Raw genomic sequence first — 20869 nt, 5'->3', positions numbered from 1 at the left:
CTTTTCACAATGGACATTGTCTCGAAGCAGCTTTACAGAACATAAGAAATAAAGTGAATTATGTGTATTTATTCCTGGTGAGCAGCCTGGGGCGACCGCGGCAAGGAAAAACTCCCTACATGAATGAGGAAGAAACCTTGACAGGAACCGGACTCAAAAGGGGAACCCATCCTCATTTGGGTGACATCAAGGGCGTGATTATAAATCTAAAAACAATAGAAACACTGGAGAGTTAGAACTAACATGAACTCCGGAGTCTGTGTGATTGTGAATAAAGTCCTTTCTACAGTCTTATACAGTCAGTTGATGTTGTTGAACCAGGAGCTACTGAGCAACTCGATGAGTTTCACCTCCTCAATTCTGACATTCAGTATAGAACTCCTATTTGTAAAACAAATTGGTTTAGACATTCATTTCATCTCATCAGCTGTAAAGTTTTTAAAATAAAGGTAACTAAATCATAGGAGGAAATCGGGTGTGTTGTACTGTGTTTTTATATTACTATGTTACAAGCATAATATTAACATGCTTTACATTATGAATATATGAGTGATAGAAGGTCTTGATAATAGTGTGTGAGTTGAAAAATCAACGATCTGTTCATCTGGACTGTGATGGGAAAAAAAAAACAGGACACACTATATTTTGTTATTTGTTGTCTAGGACTTAAACAGAAGTGAAATTTAGACATTTATGTGGAAAATGCGTTGTGAAAGGGTGTTTGCGGAACTCATTCCTACGGAAGCTGTTTCATAAGAAGTGGCACCTGACTCTGTAGCAGCATAAAAGCAGCCCACAGAATACAGCTGTCAAAACCAGCATGACACACACAAGCGGATTTCCGTGACCGGTAAGTGCTTTCTATCGTTATAGGGTTTTTTTTCAAACAAAAATAAACCATTTAAAATATTTTAGTGGATTTATTTAGAAATTGGTTCTTTTCTTTTTTTTCATTTCACTAAATAATTATTTAGATTTTTTTTTCCACAGTGGCCAATTAAATGGAAAATGTTAAACAAGTGCTCGATGACTATTAACTTATGACTTATTTAGTTTTTACTAAAGTGTGTTAGATTAATAAACTTGAACATGTTTAATTAGAGTATTCCTAACTTTTTCACTTCGAGCTGAACTTTTGTTCATTGACAGCAGGGCAAATTCTTAGCAAACAGTTTTGTGTTTTGGTAAAAAAGACCAAGTATCTAGTAGTAGTTTTTAGTTTTTATTTATTATTATTTATTTATAGCATCTTTTTATTTCACAAATGATTCTTTTAATATCATTTCCTCTTGATGAATAAATTTAACCTAATGTGATCTTAAGAAATAGCAGATGACAGCAGTCATGTACTGTATTAAGCACTTGTCGGCATGCTGTAATAGGAAGATATTTAGCAATGATTTGGTGTGGTACAGACTTGTCCAATGTAATTATTTCTTCATATCAGCATGTTGTAGCCTTCTTACGCATTTAAGAATCAGAGCAGGAAAATGTTCCAGTACAGTGATGCATGGTTTTACAAATACTGTACCACTCCTTTATACTGAAAATTCTTTTGCTAACAAAACACGATTCTGTTTGTTTCTCTACAGATTCACACGGCATCATGAATTCATCTGAAAAAAATTACTACTCTGAACATAACGACCCAGATGACTATGATTACAATTATGACCCTTTAATAACACCGACAGTACCAGTGGTTCCAACACATACGTGCACTGATGCGATGTGCGTTTTCTTGGCAACAGTCAATGTGATTATAATGCTTCTTGGCATCACTGGAAACGGTCTGGTGATCTGGATCGCTGGGTTTAAAATTAAGAAAACAGTCAACACTGTCTGGTACCTCAGCCTCGCTGTGTCAGACTTCCTCTTCTGTGTCTTCCTGCCTTTCAACATCACCCAAATGGTTAAAAGCGAATGGAGCTTTGGTCTCTTTATGTGTAAGTTAACTTCCTTTATCTTGTTCCTCAACATGTTCAGCAGCATCTTCCTCCTCATCATCATCAGCTTGGATCGCTGCATTGCCGTAATGTTTCCTGAATGGGCGCAAAACAAGCGCACCATACGCCTGGCCTGGGTGATGGTTCTAGCAGCCTGGATTGTCTCAGCGATGCTTAGCTCACCAGCGGCCCATTTCCGAGATTTACATACCACATACCATAGACACTCTAAGACGATCTGTTATTACAACTACGCATACGACAAACAACATATTGCCGTAGTTGTATGCCGATTCATTTTTGGATTTGCGATCCCCCTTCTGGTCATCATCATCTGTTATGCCTTCATCATCCAGAAGCTGAAATATAACCAGACGGGGAGGTCCAATAAGCCGTTTAAGGTCATGACCGCACTGATTGCCGCTTTCTTTATTTGCTGGCTGCCGTATCACATTTTTAACTTATTGGAAATAAATATAAAAAATAACATCATTCAGATCGGGCAACAATTTGGAGCCACGCTTGCAAGTGCCAACAGTTTTATGAACCCCTTCCTTTATGCTTTCATGGGAAAGGATTTTAAGAGGAAATGTTATGCATTTTGGACCAATATTCAGAGCACTTTCGAGGAGGAAGTTCAGTGTACACCCCAAGAAACAACTATTACTAACTCAGGAGTACATTCAAGTGTTGTCTAAAGTTATCCTATTCTGACAAATATGTATTTTTTTTTCCTTTATTATTCATCAATTTTATCTTATGGAAAATGGGCAGTGTTAAAGATGTATGTATCATGTTAAAAATGATAAATGAATTACACAGCTATGTGAAAAAAAAACCCATGGCTGTCAATCGATGAAAATATCGAAACGCAATTAATCGCATGATTGCCATGAGCTAACTTGTAATTAATCACAGCTTAATTGCACATTTTTCTGTTCTAAATGTATCACAGATAATACTTTTCAAGTTTTTATACATTGGTATGGACAAATATTGATGCTTTATGCAAATGTATGTTTATTATCAGTGAAACCCAAGTCAACATGGAGCATCAAGACAAAATATTTTTGTAAATGTTTTAAAGCAATCGTAGTGTTTTAAATAAAGTCAGTCATCAGGACACCAAACTGAACTTTTGCCTCGTTTCCACACGGACGGTTTTAATTGCCGGATGTGTGCATCATGGTGCTTGATTTGAGACTTCAACATCAATAAAACTATTATTTAGTGATTAAATTAATTATTGTGTGTCGTTGAATGTTTAAATTTTGCCTCTTTTTATGTATTATTCATTTGACAGCCCTAAAAAAAATTACAAATAAAAACAATACAAAAAAGCTGCCATATTTGAAGAAAACTATCAGCCTAGATATTTTAACATTTTGTTTATTGTAATGAAGATATCGTGTATTGTATGTTTTATATATTCTATTTCTGTAGAGAACCCAACTGCATTTAGAGCTCTTTATTATCAAGGACAGCTAGACTTCTTCTTCTTCTTCTTCTTCTTTCGGCTGCTCCCATTAGGGGTCGCCACAGCGGATCATCCGTCTCCATACCACCCTGTCCTCTATATCTGCCTCTTTTACACCAACTACCTGCATGTCTTCCCTCACCACATCCATGAACCTCCTCCTTGGCCTTCCTCTTTTCCTCCTACCTGGTGGCTCCATCTTCAGCATTTTTCTACCAATATAATTCATGTCCCTTCTCTGCACATGTCCAAACCATCTCAATCTCGCCTCCCTCACCTTGTCACCAAAACATCCTACATGTGCTGTCCCTCTAATAAACTCATTTCTAATCTTGTCCATCCTCGTCACTCCCAATGAAAACCTTAACATCTTCAGCTCTGCTACCTCCAGCTCCACCTCCTGTCTTTTACTCAATGCCACTGTCTCTAATCCATACAACATCGCAGGTCTCACCACAGTCCTATAATCTTTCCCTTTCATTCTTGCAGATACTCTTCTATCACAAATCACTCCTGTCACTCTTCTCCACCCACTCCACCCTGCCTGCACTCTTTTCTTTACTTCCCTAACACACTCTCCATTACTTTGCACTGTTGACCCCAGGTACCTGAACTCCTCCACCTTCTCCACCTCTTCTCCCTGCAACCGCATCACTCCACTGCCCTCCCTCTCATTCACACACATGTACTCTGTCTTACTCCTACTGACTTTCATTCCCCTTCTCTCCAGCGCATATCTCCACCTCTCCAGGCTCTTCTCAACCTGCTCTCTACTCTCACCACAAATCACAATATCATCTGCAAACATCATAGTCCAGGGAGACTCCTGTCTGACCTCATCCGTCAACCTGTCCATCACCACTGCAAACAGGAAAGGGCTCAGGGCCGATCCTTGATGCAGTCCAACCTTCACCCTGAACCAGTCTGTCGTACCTACTGCACACTTTACTGCCGTCACACTGTCCTCATACATGTCCTGCACCACCCTCACATACTTCTCTGACACACCTGACTTCCTCATACAATACCACAACTCCTCTCTCGGCACCCTGTCGTACGCTTTCTCTAAATCCACAAATACACAATGCAGCTCCTTCTGTCCTTCTCTATACTTCTCCATCAACATCCTTAAAGCAAATAAGGCATCTGTGGTGCTCTTCCTCGGCATGAAACCATACTGTTGCTCACAGATGGTCACCTCTTCTCTCAACCTGGCTTCCACTACTCTTTCCCATAACTTCATGGTGTGACTGATCAACTTAATTCCCCTGTAGTTACTGCAGGTCTGCACATCTCCCTTATGCTTAAAGATCGGTACCAGCACACTCCTTCTCCATTCCTCAGGCATCCTCTCCCCTTCCAGAATCCTGTTAAACAATCTGGTTAAAAACTCCACTGCCATCTCTCCTAAACATCTCAACGCTTCTACCGGTATGTCATCTGGTCCAACCGACTTTCCATTCTTCATCCTCTTAATCGCTGCTCTCACTTCCTCCTTACTAATCCTATCTACATCCTGCTTCACCAACTCCACATCCTCCAACCTTCTCTCTCTCTGATTTTCCTTATTCATCAGCTGCTCAAAATACTCCCTCCATCTTCTCAACACACTCTCCTCACTAGTCAACACATTTCCCTCTCCATCCTTTATTGCTCTAACTTGCAGTACATCCTTCCCAGCTCGGTCCCTCTGCTTGGCCAATCGGTATCAATCCTTTTCTCCTTCCTTAGTGTCCAACCTCTTATACAGTTCCTCATATGCCTTTTCCTTGGCTTTCGCCACATCCCTTTTAACCTGCTGCCGCATCTCCTTGTACTCCTGCCTACTTTTCTCATCACTCTGTCGATCCCACTTCTGTTTTGCCAACCTCTTTCCCCTAATGCTCTCCTGCACTTCCTCATTCCACCACCACGTCTCCTTGTCTTGCTTTCTATTTCCAGATGTTACACCAAGTACTTTTCTAGCTGCCTCCCTCATCACTCCTGCAGTAGTTGCCCAATCCTCCGGCACCTCTTCACCACCACCGAGCCCCTGTCTGACCTCTTCCCTGAACCTCACACTACACTCTTCCTCCTTCAGTTTCCACCATCTTATTCTTCTTTCAAACCTTACTTTCCTCCTCTTCTTCTTCGCCTCCAAAACCATCCTACAGACCACCATCCGATGCTGTCTAGCTACACTGTCCCCCGCCAACACCTTACAGTCTCCAATCTCCTTCAGGTTGCATCTCCTACACAGAAGATAATCCACCTGTGTGCACCTTCCTCCACTCTTATACGTCACCCTATGATCCTCCTTCTTCTTAAAATACGTGTTCACCACTGCCATTTCCATCCTTTTAGCAAAATCTACCACCATCTGCCCTTCCACATTCCTCTCCTTAAAACCATACCTACCCATCACCTCCTCATCACCTCTGTTCCCTTCACCTACATGCCCATTAAAGTCTGCCCCAATCACCAATCGTTCTTTCCTAGGTACACCATCTACCACTTCATCTAATTCACTCCAGAATCTTTCTTTCTCCTCCATCTCACAGCCAACTTGTGGAGCATAGGCACTGATGACATTTATCATCATCCCTTCAACTTCCACCTTCACGATCATCACCCTATCAGAAACTCTCTTCACCTCCACTACACTCTTACTGTACGCTTCCTTCAGAATCACCCCTACACCATTTCTCTTCCCATCCACACCATGATAAAACAGTTTAAACCCACCTCCAATGTTCCTGGCCTTACTCCCGTTCCACTTGGTCTCCTGAACACACAACACATCTACCTTTCTCCTCTCCATCATATCAGCTATCTCTCTCCCTTTACCCGTCATAGTACCAACATTTAAAGTACCAACCCGAACCTCTACTCTCCTACACTGCTCCTTTTCCTGCCGTCTCTGTAGACGTCTTCCTCCTCTCCTTCTCCTCCTTCGGCCAACAGTAGCCCAATTTCCACCGGTACCCTGTCGGCTAACGATACCTGTGGCGGTCGTTGTTAACCCGGGCCTCGACCGATCCGGTATGAAATTCTCATTTGTGATCCGCATATTTGATTTGGCACATGTTTTACGCTGGATGCCCTTCCTAACGCAACCCTCCCCATTTACCCGGGCTTGGGACCGGCACTAAGAGTACACTGGCTTGTGCCCCCCTAATGGCTGGGTTTCAAGGACAGCTAGACTATGGGCTTAAAAAAAAAAAGGTCCATTCTAGTACACGTTTTCTCATTTTTAAAGAACTCATTTCAGGCACCTGAATTAATATGCATGCAATATGCAAATATCAAATAAATAATTAAGCATTATATTTGCCCTCATTGTCTGCTCTACTACAATTTTCTCTTTAAATAATGACTTTTCTTTTGGCAGAACTGTGAAACAGGTTATGATGTCAGGTTATAAATATCAGATGTACACTTCATTACGTCACCTAGTTTAACAATATTGGGTTGGTGATCGATACCACGTGTCCTTATGACCTTAAAGTGCAGTAACCAATGCCAAAATATATCACTATAGCCTTCATAATACTGTAAGTTGCCTATCTGCCTTCAACAGATTGTTTTGCTTTTTCATTAGCATGTGACTTTCAGAAACCTTTCCTCCTTTATTGTCTGATCACTCAAAGTGCTGGTTTCAGAAATACTACACAACAAAAAGAACCATAGGGAAAAGTATGAGGTTTATCATATTGGTCTAGAATCACACAGAACACCTGAAAAATTCCTGTTTGAGCTCAGCGCCCACAAGGAGTCTGAAGCCATTCTGATCTCCGAAATGCACCGGTCATATTTGAGCCTTCTAAGACCCATGCTGTGATGGATTTGATCTTCTAAAACGAGGTCCAGGAAGTTAATGAAAGAGTCTAGGTGTTGCTGTTAATGCCCAGTAGATGGCGACATAGCTCTATGTTGACAGCTGCATATGGTCAATGTAAATTTATGGAGAAGAAATTATGAATTATGTATTTTTGAAGTACATGCATAGAAGGTTAAATATTTTTTAATTTATAAATAAAATGATAACGAATGCTGACATGTTTTTTGTTTAATGTTTAAAGTTACTAAGCGCTTCATTACGACCCTACAGTCAACGGTGGAAATGCATGTTGCATGGCTTTGTACTTTAAACCCATTATGGTTTAGTGTCCACATACATTAAGTCATTATGTAGCGCTGTACAGTGTGGCTTAACAGGTGAACTAAGGGCAGAGTTGTACAACCATGAATAAACAGCTCCAGATGAAAAAAAAAATAATACACTCAATGTCAACAATCTTAGAATTAAAACAATATTTGTTTATTTGATTTGAGCCATATTCATTCACTTAGTTTTTGACTGGGGACAAAAGGAGTCAGTTGTTTTCTAACCAATATTTATTAAATTATTTTAAAAATAATATTATTATTCAAAAATCAATTATCAAAAATGTGTACATGCCTCTAATTGTAACAAGATTTTAACAATTCTGGAACTGCGGTCAGGAACTCTTACACAAGTACACAAAGTAATAGCAAGGAAAAACCTAAGCTCAATATGGGATTTGTTTGTTTGCTTTGGAATACACTTCTTTTTCCTGATAATAGTATGCTAATGGTAATCGGCAGCCATGGAATAGTTTCTGATAGAAGAAGAAGAAGAACTTCTTTTCCACTGAAGTGGAAAATGTATTCAAGAAGCTCACAGTGAAACAAATGTTTCTCTCCAAAAGAGGTAAAGAGTTTTGTATGTGATATACAGCGACTAGGCATAACATTATGACTAGTGAGTGAATAACACTCATTATATTGTCATCATGGCTGAAAGAAGAGATAACCATCTGTGAGAAACAGTATGGTTTCAGGCGGAGGAAGAGCACTACAGATGCATTATTCGCTTTGAGAATGTTGATGGAGAAGTATAGAAAAGGTCAGAATGAGCTGCATAGTGTTTGTGGATTCAGAGAAAGCATACAACAGGGTTGAGAGAGGAGTTGTGGTATTGTATGAGGAAGTCTGGTGTGTCAGAGAAGTATGTGAGAGTGGTGCAGGACATTTATGAGGACAGTGTGACAGCAGTGAAGTGTGCAGTAGGAATGACAGACTAGTTTAAGGTGGAGGTTGGACTGCATCAAGGATCAGCTTTGAGCCCTTTCCTGTTTGCAGTGGTGATGGACAGGTTGACGGACGAGGTCAGACTCTTCATGGACTATGATGTTTGCGGATGATCTTGTTATTTGTGGTGAGAGTAGGGAGCAGGTGGAGGTGATAGGAAGTGTTTCTGAGGGAATGAGACGCTGAGTCTCGGGCCATACTTCCTGCATCCCTGCAAGCATTTACCTTCACCTTTCTCAGAAGGTAATGCTGCTACCATAGCTCCGCCATTTTGTAGCTTCCTGGTTTACATGACGTCACCCGCGGATGATGTCACGAGTTGCCTTTTGGCCGGATTTTACACGTGATTCAGAGCGTGGACAACGCTGGCCGTTCCCAAAGTGTTTCGACACAGCTTCTCGTTCCTTCAGGAACTAGGGTTACATCCGTAACCTAGAGACATTCCTGTCAATGTTTCTTCCTAACTGTCAGGGCCAGCAATGTTTTTTTCTAAAGCAACTTGCTGTTAGTTAGGTTCCAAATGAGAACCTGCGATTTTAGAACAGGAATTATCGGCGGTTGACTGTATATATATAAACCATGTTCTTGTTAAATACGGTGCAAAGTATTGTAATTCCTATTAAAAAAAGCCCCTTCATTGCTCATTATCTTTTGTGCCACTGTGTGCCAACCTTGCCTACCTCTTTATGTCTATAATTACTGTTTTGTTATTTAGATCTGTTTGTTTTGTGGACTGTTTTCCTTGTGTTCTGAACCTAGTGCCTGCAACTACTATTTTGTTTTGGAAGTGTGTATTAGATCAATCTGATTCCAAACTGCCTAAATCTTTGTTCTTATGTATGCATGAAAAACTAGTTTTCGTTATGTCTAGGTTGGAATATGAATAATTTCACGTTCATTATAAAAATCTTCTCGCACTGAATGGTCTCACACTGCAGTATCTGCAGAAACCTTTGTTCCCCTTACATACATAACACAGTCTTTTATAGGTAGATATAATCTAACCTAAGTTAGAAAGGAGAAATGTCAAAAGTAGAAGTGAAATTTTTATTTGCCTTATTTGGTTAGTGTGGACATCCGGTCCCCTCATATTCCTGCAGATTTCCGTGACAATACAGAAGGAGACGAAACACTGACATTGTCGCTCTGACATTATTGTGTTGCTTGCTTGTCATTTAATGTAGATAAAATGTTTCAAGTTCAAGTTTTATTATTACTACAGTGCTTTTCACAATGGACATTGTCTCGAAGCAGCTTTACAGAACATAAGAAATAAAGTGAATTATGTGTATTTATTCCTGGTGAGCAGCCTGGGGCGACCGCGGCAAGGAAAAACTCCCTACATGAATGAGGAAGAAACCTTGACAGGAACCGGACTCAAAAGGGGAACCCATCCTCATTTGGGTGACATCAAGGGCGTGATTATAAATCTAAAAACAATAGAAACACTGGAGAGTTAGAACTAACATGAACTCCGGAGTCTGTGTGATTGTGAATAAAGTCCTTTCTACAGTCTTATACAGTCAGTTGATGTTGTTGAACCAGGAGCTACTGAGCAACTCGATGAGTTTCACCTCCTCAATTCTGACATTCAGTATAGAACTCCTATTTGTAAAACAAATTGGTTTAGACATTCATTTCATCTCATCAGCTGTAAAGTTTTTAAAATAAAGGTAACTAAATCATAGGAGGAAATCGGGTGTGTTGTACTGTGTTTTTATATTACTATGTTACAAGCATAATATTAACATGCTTTACATTATGAATATATGAATGATAGAAGGTCTTAATAATAGTGTGTGAGTTGAAAAATCAACGATCTGTTCATCTGGACTGTGATGGGAAAAAAAAAACAGGACACACTAAATTTTGTTATTTGTTGTCTAGGACTTAAACAGAAGTGAAATTTAGACATTTATGTGGAAAATGCATTGTGAAAGGGTGTTTGCGGAACTCATTCCTGCGGAAGCTGTTTCATAAGAAGTGGCACCTGACTCTGTAGCAGCATAAAAGCAGCCCACAGAATACAGCTGTCAAAACCAGCATGACACACACAAGCGGATTTCCGTGACCGGTAAGTGCTTTCTATCGTTATAGGGTTTTTTTTCAAACAAAAATAAACCATTTAAAATATTTTAGTGGATTTATTTAGAAATTGGTTCTTTTCTTTTTTTTCATTTCACTAAATAATTATTTAGATTTTTTTTTCCACAGTGGCCAATTAAATGGAAAATGTTAAACAAGTGCTCGATGACTATTAACTTATGACTTATTTAGTTTTTACTAAAGTGTGTTAGATTAATAAACTTGAACATGTTTAATTAGAGTATTCCTAACTTTTTCACTTCGAGCTGAACTTTTGTTCATTGACAGCAGGGCAAATTCTTAGCAAACAGTTTTGTGTTTTGGTAAAAAAGACCAAGTATCTAGTAGTAGTTTTTAGTTTTTATTTATTATTATTTATTTATAGCATCTTTTTATTTCACAAATTATTCTTTTGATATCATTTCCTCTTGATGAATAAATTTAACCTAATGTGATCTTAAGAAATAGCAGATGACAGCAGTCATATACTGTATTAAGCACTTGTCGGCATGCTGTAATAGGAAGATATTTAGCAATGATTTGGTGTGGTACAGACTTGTCCAATGTAATTATTTCTTCATATCAGCATGTTGTAGCCTTCTTACGCATTTAATTGTGAATGTATACAAAAAAAACAAAAAAAGAATTGTTTGGTTATCTTGTAGTTGTTCAAGTTTAGGAATAGGAATGTTGTCCCATTCTTGTCTAATACAGGCTTCTAGTTGCTCAACTGTTTTAGGTCTTCTTTGTCGAATCTTTATCTTTAGGATGTGCCAAATGTTTTCTATGGGTGAAAGATCTGGACTGCAGGCCGGCCATTTCAGTACCCAGATCCTTCTTCTACACAGCTACGATGTTGTAATTGATGCGGTATGTGGTCTGGCATTGCCATGTTGGAAAATGCAATTTCTTCCCTGAAAGAGACGACGTCTGGATGGGAGCATATGTTGTTCTAGAACTTGGATATACCTTTCAGCATTGATGGAGCCTTTTCAGATGTGTAAACTGCCCATGCCACATGCATTAATGCAACCCCATACCATCAGAGATGCAGGCTTCATTGGGTTCCTGATCCCGTTCCTGTTCAGTGCTGATAACAACTACGGTTGTCCTTATCCTCTTATCCCCTATCCCCAGTTTTCCAAAAAGAACTTCAAATTTTGATTCGTCTGACAACAGAACAGTTTTCCACTTTAAATGAGCAGTCCATTTTAAATTAGCCTTGACCCAGAGAAAACGCCTGCGCTTCTGGATCATGTTTAGATATGGCTTTGTTTTTGAGCTATAGACTTTTAGCCGGCAACGGAGAATGGCACGATGGATTGTGTTCACAGACAAAGTTTTCTGGAAGCATTCCTGAGCCCATGTTGTGATTTTAATTACATTCCTGTATTTCATGCATCACGGGCATCCAGTATGGTTTTCCGGCTTTTCCGGCCTAGACCCTTACGCACAGAGATTGTTCCAGTTTCTCTGAATCTTTGGATGATGTTATGCACTGTAGATGACGATGACTTTAAACTCTTTGCAATTTTTCTCTGAGAAAGTCCTTTTTGATATTGCTCCACTATTTCTCGACGCAGCATTGAGGGGATTGGTGATCCTCTGCCTATCTTGACTTCTGAGGGACACTGCCACTCTGGGAGGTTATTTTTATACCCAATCATGTTGCCAACTGACCTAATAAGTTGCAAATTGGTCCTCCAGCTGTTCCTTATATGTACATTTAACTTTTCCAGCCTCTATATGCTACCTGTCCCAACTTTTTTGGAATGTGTAGCTCTCATGAAATCCAAAATGAGCCAATATTTGGCATGACGTTTCAGAATGTCTCACTTTCAACATATGATATCGCATTCCTTTTTTATTCACAATTTGTACAGTGTCCCAACTTTTTTTGGAATCGGGTTTGTAGTTTGATTGCAGTAAAATAAAAGCCAGACCGCAGTGCATTTAGGCACAGAACTACTATTAAAGATACTATTTTAGAAAATTTCTTATTGCGCTCTGAACTGTCTCAGATGAAATGCTAAAAATAATATTAAGCAATGTATAATACAATTTTGCCTGAATTTTACCATGCTGGAACAAGTCGAAGAACCTAAAGCTGTGTTCTTGTTTTTTTTTACAGGGGAACAGGAGGAACGTTACCAATTTTAGCATGGAAACATCAGATTTCATGCTCGAAAGCAATTCTATGGACTATGCAAACTACACAAATGATAACGAGACAGATTTAGACTTTCTTTACAATGACCACGGACATCTCATTTGCTTGGGAGAAATTCTGTGCATGTTGCTACTGGCCGCAAATGTGATCATCATTGTGCTGGGGGTGGTGGGAAATGGTGTGGTGATCTGGATCGCAGGTTTTAAGATGAAGAAGACTATCAACACCACCTGGTACCTCAGCCTGGCCATTTCCGACTTTATATTTTGTGCCACCTTGCCCTTCAACACTTTTTATATAGCCACGGAAGACTGGATCTTCGGACATTTCATGTGCAGGTTGACTTCGTTTGTGATGTTCCTCAACATGTTCAGCAGCATCTTTCTTCTTGTCATCATCAGCATGGATCGTTGCATAGCTGTCATGTTTCCTGTGTGGGCACAGAACCAGCGTACGATAAAGAAGGCTTCATTGATTATCCTCCTTGCATGGGTTTTATCGGTGTCCTTGAGTATGCCATCTGCCATTTTCCGTGATGTTCAGCACCATCTAGGCAGGACCAGGTGTCACAACAATTATTTTATCATAGACAGCCACAAATATATAGCTATTTGCCGGTTTATTTCTGGGTTCCTGATCCCGTTCCTGTTCATCATGGTCTGCTACTCGTTCATTATCTTCAAACTGCGAAGCAACCAGATGGCGAAATCCACAAAGCCGTTCAAAATCATGACAGCTCTTATTGTGACCTTCTTCTTCTGCTGGCTGCCTTACCACACTTTTGTGCTGGCTGAACTGAACCAAAGCTTTCCCACCAAGATCATCATCTACGGGCTCAGGATCGGAACCTCCATGGCTTCAGCCAACAGCTTTCTCAACCCCATCCTCTACGTCTTCATGGGCAACGATTTCAGGCAGAAGTTTAAGATCTCCATCCTGTCTAAGATCGAGAACGCGATAGGAGAGGAAGGACTATGGATGCCAGAGCTTCGACTCACATCTGAGTATAAACTGGGAAGCTGATCGAAAATCAGGGTTCTGATTAATTTGTATATAGTGTGTTTCAGTAAGTCATGTTCCTGACTGTGAGAAGAATAATCCGTTGCTTTTAAAAACAATTCACTTCGATTTGAATTGCATAGCACGTTCTACAATATATAAAGTAACAAAGTCGAATTTCAAAGCAGAAATTTGGATTGAGGGGGCAATCAAATGACCACACGAAGAAGCTTTTTTTCTCTTGGGAAAGCAGCGTTTGGATGTTTAAAAAAGTCTGACCGGCACCATAACTATGATATAAAATAGATATAAAATATATATACTGTATATATATATATATATATATATATATATATATATATATATATATATATATATATATATATATATATATATATGAATTTTGTATATTTGAACTACATGTATAGGAGGTTAAATATTTATTTTCCAGATTTAACAGTGAAGAGAATCTATGAACTAAATTGTGACAAATGTTGAAATGTTTAAAGTTTAATGTTTAAAGTCACTAAGTGCTTCAGGAAGACCCTACAGTCAACATCTGAAATGCATGTTGCATGGCTTTGTACTTTGAACCTGTTATGGTTTAGTGCTCAAATACATTAACAGTCATTATGTTGCACTGTACAGTGTGGCTTAACAGGTGAACTAAGGGCAAAGTTTTTCAACCATGATGAATAAACAGCTTCAGATTAAATAAAATACAATCAATGTCAACAATTTTTGGAATTAAAACCATATTGGTTTATTTAATTTGAGCCATATTCGTTTACTTAGCTTTTGACTGATTAAATTGTTTTCTTCTTTCGACCTTTTCCATTAGGGGTCCCCACAGCGGATCATCCGTCTCCACACCCCCCTGTCCTCTACATCTGCCTCTTTCAACCCAACTACCTGCATGTCTTCCCTCACCACATCCATAAACCTCCTCTTTGGTCTTCCTCTTTTCCTCCTTCCTGGGGGCTCCATCCTCAGCATTCTTCTACCAATATACCCCATGTCCCTCCTCTGAACATGTCCAAACCATCTCAATCTCACCTCCAAAACGTCCTACATGCGCTGTCCCTCTAATAAACTAGTTTCTAATCCTGTCCATCATCGTCACTCCCAACGAAACCATGTCTCTAAACCATACAACATTGCAGGTCTCACCACAGTGCTATAAACTTTCCCTTTCACTCTTGCAGATACCCTTCTTTTACAAATCACTTCTGCCACTCTTCTCCACCCACTCCAACCTGCCTGCACTCTTTTCTACACTTCTCTAACACACTGTCCATTACATTGCACTGTTGACTCCAGCTACCTGAACTCCTCCACCTTCTCCACCTCTCTCCCTGCAACCGCACCACTCCACTGCCCTCCCTCTCATTCACACACATGTACTCTGTCTTTCTCCTACTGACTTTCATTCCCCTTCTCTCCAGTGCGTACCTCCACCTCTCCAGGCTCTTCTCAACCTGCTCCCTACTCTCAGCACAAAAAACAATATCATCCGCAAACATCATAGTCCATTGAGACTCTTGTCTGACCTCGTCCGTCAATCTGTCCATCACCACTGAAAACAGGAAAGGGCTCAGAGCCGATCCTTGATGCAGTCCAACCTCCACCTTGAACCAGTCGTTCCTACTGCACAATTCACTGCTGTCACACTGTCCTCATACATGTCCTGCACCACCCTTACATACTTCTCTGACACACCTGACTTCCTCATACAATACCACAACTTCTCTCTTGGCACTCTGTCGTACGCTTTGTCTAAATCCAGAAACACACAATGCAACTCCTTCTGACCTTCTCTATACTTTTTCATCAACATTCTTAAAGCAAATAATGCGTCTGTGGTGCTCTTCCTCAGCATAAAACTATACTGTTGCTCACAGATAGTCACCTCTTCTCTCAGCCTGGCTTCCACTACTCTTTCCCATAACTTTATTGTGTGACTGATCAACTTTATTCCCCTGTAGTTACTGCAGGTCTGCACAGCTCCCTTATTCTTAAAGATCGGTACCAGCACACTCCGTCTCCATTCCTCAGGCATCTTCTCACCTTCCAAAATTCTGTTAAACAATCTCGTTACTCCACTGCCATCTCACCTAAATATCTCCATGCTTCTACTGGTATGGCATCCGGTTCAACCAACTTTCCACTCTTTTTTCTCTTAATCGCTGTTCTCACTTCCTCCTTCCTAATCCTATCCACTTCCTGCTTCACCATCTCCACACTATCCAACCTTCTCTCTCTCTCTCATTTTCCTCATTTATCAGCTGCTCAAAATACTCCCTCCACCTTCTCAACACACTCTCCATCTCCATCCTTTATTGCTCTAACTTGCAGCACATCCTTCCCAACTCGGTCTCTCTGCCTGGCCAATCGGTACAAATCCTTTTCTTTTTCTTTAGTGTCGCAACATCCCTCTTGTGGCACCTGGTGCCACATCTCCTTGTACTCCTCTGTACTTTTCTCATCAATTTGTTGATCCCAATTCTGTTTTGCCAACCTCTTTCTCCTTATGCTTCCCTGCACTTCCTCATTCCACCACCACGACTCTTTGTCTTCCTTTCTATTTCCAGATGTCACACCAAGTACCTTTCTAGCTGTCTCCCTGATCACTTCTGCAGTAGTTTCCCAATCATCCAGCACCCCTTCACCACCACTGAGCCCCTGTCTGACCTCTTCCCTGAATCTCTCACTACAGTCTTCCTCCTTCAGTTTTCACCATCTTTTTCTTCTTTCAGTCCTCACTTTCCTCCTCTTCTTCTTTACCAAATCCAAAACCATCCTACAGACCACCATCCGATGCTGTCTAGCTACACTGTCCCCTGCCAACACCTTACAGTCCCCAATCTTGTTCAGGTTGCATCTCCTACATAGAACATAGTCCACCTGTGTGCACCTTCCTCCACTCTAATATGTCCCCCTATGATTCTCCTTCTTCTTAAAATAAGTGTTCATCACTGCTATTTTCATCTTTTTTAGCAAAATCTACCACCATCTGCCCTTTCACATTTCTCTCTTTAAAGTCATACCTACCCATCACCTCCTCATCACCTCTGTTCCCTTCTCCTACATGCCAATTGAAATCCGCCCCAATCACCAATCTTTCATTCCTAGGTACACCTTCTACCACTTCATCCAACTCACTCCAAAATTTTTCCTTTTCCTCCATCTCACAACACACCTGTGGAGCATAAGGAACTGATAACTTCAAGCTTCAGGATCATCGCCCTATCAGAAACTCTCTTCACCTCAACTACACACTTACTGTACTTTTCCTTCAGAATCACCCCTACACCATTTTCTCTTTCCATTCACACCATGATAGAACAGTTTAAACGCACCTCCAATCTTCCTGGCCTTACCCCCTTTCCTCTTGGTCTACTGAACACACAACATATCTACCTTTCTCCTCTTCATCATATCAGCTACCTCTCTCCCTTTACTAGTCATAGTACCAACATTTAAAGTGCCCACCCTAACCTCCACCCTCCTACACTTCTTCTTTCCCTGTCGTCTATGTAGATGTCTTCCTCCTCTCCTTCTTCTCCTTTGGCCAACAGTGACCCAATTTCCACCAGTACCCTGTTGGCTAACGATACCTGTGGTGGTCGTTGGTAACCCAGGCCTCGACCGATCCAATATAAAATTCTTATTCGTGATCTGTATATTTGATTTGGCGCATGTTTTACACTTGATGCCTTTCCTTACACAACTGTCCCCATTTACCTGGGCTTGGGACTGGCACTAAAAGTGCACTGGCTTGTGCAACTCTAATGGCTCTAATGGATTCTAATAAACCTATGTTTATTAAATTATTTACACAAATAAGTTTTCAAAAATCAATTATCAAAAATGTGTACATGCCTCTCAATGAAACAAGATTTTAACAATTCTACAGACTGCAGTCAGGAACAAGTACCCAAAGTAATAGCAAGGAAACACCTAAGCCCAATATGGGATTTGTTTGTTTGTTTTGAAGTACACTTCTTTTCCCCTATAAAACTATGATAATGGTAATCTGCAGCTATGTTACATTTATGATAGAAGAAGAAGAACTTCTTTTCCACTGAAGTGGAAAGTGTATTCAAGAAGCTTACAGTAAAACAAATGTTTCTCTACAGAAGAAAGAGGTATGTTTGTGAGATACACCGACGACCCAGACAACATTTTCATGTGGGCCCCATGTGGGTTTTTGGTGGGCTGTCACTTGGGCCCTGCATGGGCAACCCCAATGGGGCCCAGAGAAATTTGTCCATCGGCTCCACATGTGTGTTAGCCCAGATGGAAGACTGATGTGTCCATGGTGGGCTCTAAGTGGGGCCTGTATAGGTGTTCTTTATATGGGCCCATTTGGGTTCCAAACAGGTGTTAAATATGGGGCCAAAGTGGGCTACAAAAAGGACCCTTATGGGGCCCACATGACTTAATCATGGGTCAACCCACAAATGGCCCCTTTATGGGGTTGTTATGGGGCCACAGTGGGTGAGAATTGGGTCCCATTTATTAATTTCATGATTGATTTCTGTTGGTGAACTTAATGTGTACTTAATCTTACTATGGAAAATCCACTGTCAAACCATTTTAAACCTCAGTTACAATGTAAAACTGTAAAAATGTAGAATAGTTCACCGGTGGGTCTATGCAGATTCCTCGGCTGCACACCTACAATACAGTAAGGAAAGAGAAGACAGAAAAGGCAATTTAGTACATTTTCAAATACTACCATTCACAGCAGCATCTAAAAAAACATGCATCTATAATATAATTAAGACATATCCTAGAATCTCATTAGTGAATTGTTCCCACCTCTGCCTCGCACATGAATAACACATGAATAACTTATGCCCGGAGGACCAGTCATGGAATCCAAAACTTATGAATGTAACAATTAAAATATCAACCTTGCGTCTTAACTTGACTCCAAAACAAATATTTGGCTATTGCCAAAAGCCAGTGATTGAACAATGATTCTGATCAGCTGAAAGATGTAAGTCACACCTCGGCCCAGAAAGTTCACGCTGGCCCAGAAAGTTCAACGCACTGCAACTGAAAAAAACATATGCAAATAGAAAAAACACCAGCAAATCAAGAAAAGATCTTCATCAGTTAAACACCACGTGCTGCAAATCCTCACAATGCAACTAAATACAGAAACGTCCTGCAAATCCTCACAACACAACCATTGATTGTTGTTGATGATCTGAAAGGTGAGCTTTTTGTTTATTTTAACATCCTGATCATGATTCCTTGACTTTGCCAGTTAACATAATGTTTTACAGTTAATTGTGTATTTCATCAGATTATTTAGGATATTAATATCCAAAAGGCCAATGAATTATAAACAAACAATGTTAAAATAAACAAACAACTCACCTTACAGGTCATTGACAACACCACTGACGAAAAGACACTGAGTTTGTCACTTGTTGTGGTCCCCTTGAAACATTTATTTTGTGATCTGCGCTGTTTGGTTGTGTTGTGAGAATTTGCAGCGTGTCTCTGGTGGGGGTTTGCCGCACATGTGTTGTTAAACTGATAACGTTGTTTTTTTTAATTCGCTGGTGTTTTTTTCTATTTGCATGTGTTTTCTTCAGTTGCAGCGTGTTGAGCTCTCTCAGTCACCGTATAGGATACCTTGAGGGTAAGTAATTTATAAGATATTTTTTCAACTCAGGGTGGAGTATTCTTTTAATTAAACAGAGGCAAAAACAGTGATCGGGATAAAATATTATTAATTGTGCAGCCCTAGCTTTAGGTTATATGACTTACACTTCTGGCTGTACTGCCCTCCGATCATGGTCCCGCTGGGCTCACAAAGCACGGTTGCCTTCTCTGTCTCTTGCATTTGTGAACCATTTACCAAGCGCTTTCTCCAGCTCTTTCTTACTGACAGTTTTCAGCAAAGGGTTCTGCTTCAGGCTTCCTGTAAAGCAAACTGTTAACTGATCTGAGTAAATGATGTTAAAATGACACAATACTATGCAAAAAGTCAAATGCATCAATACAGTGAATTTTAGGTTTTGTTGTGATTAATGTTTTGAATAATTAATGGGGACTTGAACACAGATCGATTATTAAATTCGTACTGGTTCACTTTGGACAGTGAATTTGAACTGACCACTGTAACATTAGTTTAAGTTACTTATAACGATGTTTTGTCTTTGAAAGCCTTATTGGAACTAACACAGCTAGTGTTCGACTTTACTGCACAGACAGAAGCATGCTTGACATAAAAATACAGTGAAAGTGATTCGGAAGAATACGGAGTTTTCTGCTCTCGGATTTGTCGGTCTGCACTGCACAGCTTCAAGTCAAACACATCTGCGCATGCGTGAAGCTTCTGAGCCGAGACCTGGGGGGGGTCTGACTGACTTTCTGAGCGGCGCAAAATGATGTTTATTATCTTTAACGTAATCATAACGTATCATATTTGTTAGTAATGTTTAGAAATGAGTTTTTTTTATCAACTCTACCCATTTCACCTAAATCACATTAGAATAATGTTAAGTATTGTCACAATCTCCTCAGAGCTTTTCTCTGTGTATTTTATATACACATGTTATAAAGGTAGTGAAAGAGAAAGAGACTCCACAGTGCTTTTACTGTTTCACCCTCCTGTTATCATGAGGACACTGTATGGAAAAAACACGGTTGAAAATGGTTTGAAAAGTCGTTATTTCCACATTTTAGTAGACAATTTCCTAGTTATCTGCTAATCGTTAAGAATGTTCAGTTTTCCACAGGTGTTTATCTCTGAGGTAAACCAGTTCACTCTCCACACTTACCTTAGTTATATCGTGCCTGTAACTTTAATTACCACAAATCTTTCAGAAGTATACATTAGTATACATACCTAGTGCTCCAGGTCAGGTCAGGTCAGGTCAGGTCAGGTATATGCCCATATAACCCAGATAAAACCCATGTGGGGCCCACATGGACATGTTGGCTGGTTAGGCATAACATTATGACTAGTGATTGAATAACACTAATTTTTTTTTCACCATGTCTGAAAGAAGAGGTAACCATCTGCGAGGAACAGTATAGTTTCACGCTGAGGAAGAGCCGTACAGATGTATTATT

At 40.1% G+C, this 20869-nt stretch overlaps 1 protein-coding gene and 1 long non-coding RNA gene across 3 annotated transcripts; one reads left to right on the top strand and one right to left on the bottom strand.

Annotated features, from left to right (window-relative positions):
- The first annotated feature begins 1560 nt into the window (after positions 1–1560).
- LOC310718636 (uncharacterized protein) lies at positions 1561–14017 on the top strand. The gene is made up of 2 exons (XM_083527548.1): positions 1561–2633; positions 12681–14017. The coding sequence occupies exons 1-2, from the start codon at positions 1607–1609 to the stop codon at positions 13793–13795; spliced, it is 2142 nt and encodes a 713-aa protein (XP_083383674.1). The 5' UTR covers positions 1561–1606; the 3' UTR covers positions 13796–14017.
- Positions 14018–18401: 4384 nt separating this feature from the next.
- On the bottom strand, positions 18402–20134 carry LOC310718004. Of its 2 annotated transcripts, none has more exons than XR_014531026.1 (3): positions 19795–20134; positions 19559–19731; positions 18402–18451 (listed from the first exon to the last, which is right to left on the bottom strand). It is a non-coding gene; the product is annotated as an uncharacterized lncRNA (long non-coding RNA). The 2 variants fall into 2 exon arrangements; XR_014531027.1 differs by having other exon boundaries at positions 19559–19712; positions 19932–20134.
- Between the last annotated feature and the right edge of the window lie 735 nt (positions 20135–20869).

The sequence above is a fragment of the Silurus aristotelis genome, assembly GCF_946808225.1.
Source record: "Silurus aristotelis genome assembly, chromosome: 23".
Classification (NCBI taxonomy): domain Eukaryota; kingdom Metazoa; phylum Chordata; class Actinopteri; order Siluriformes; family Siluridae; genus Silurus; species Silurus aristotelis.
The sequence above is the reverse complement of the archived record's forward strand: the minus strand, read 5'-3'. Positions and strand labels throughout refer to the sequence as shown.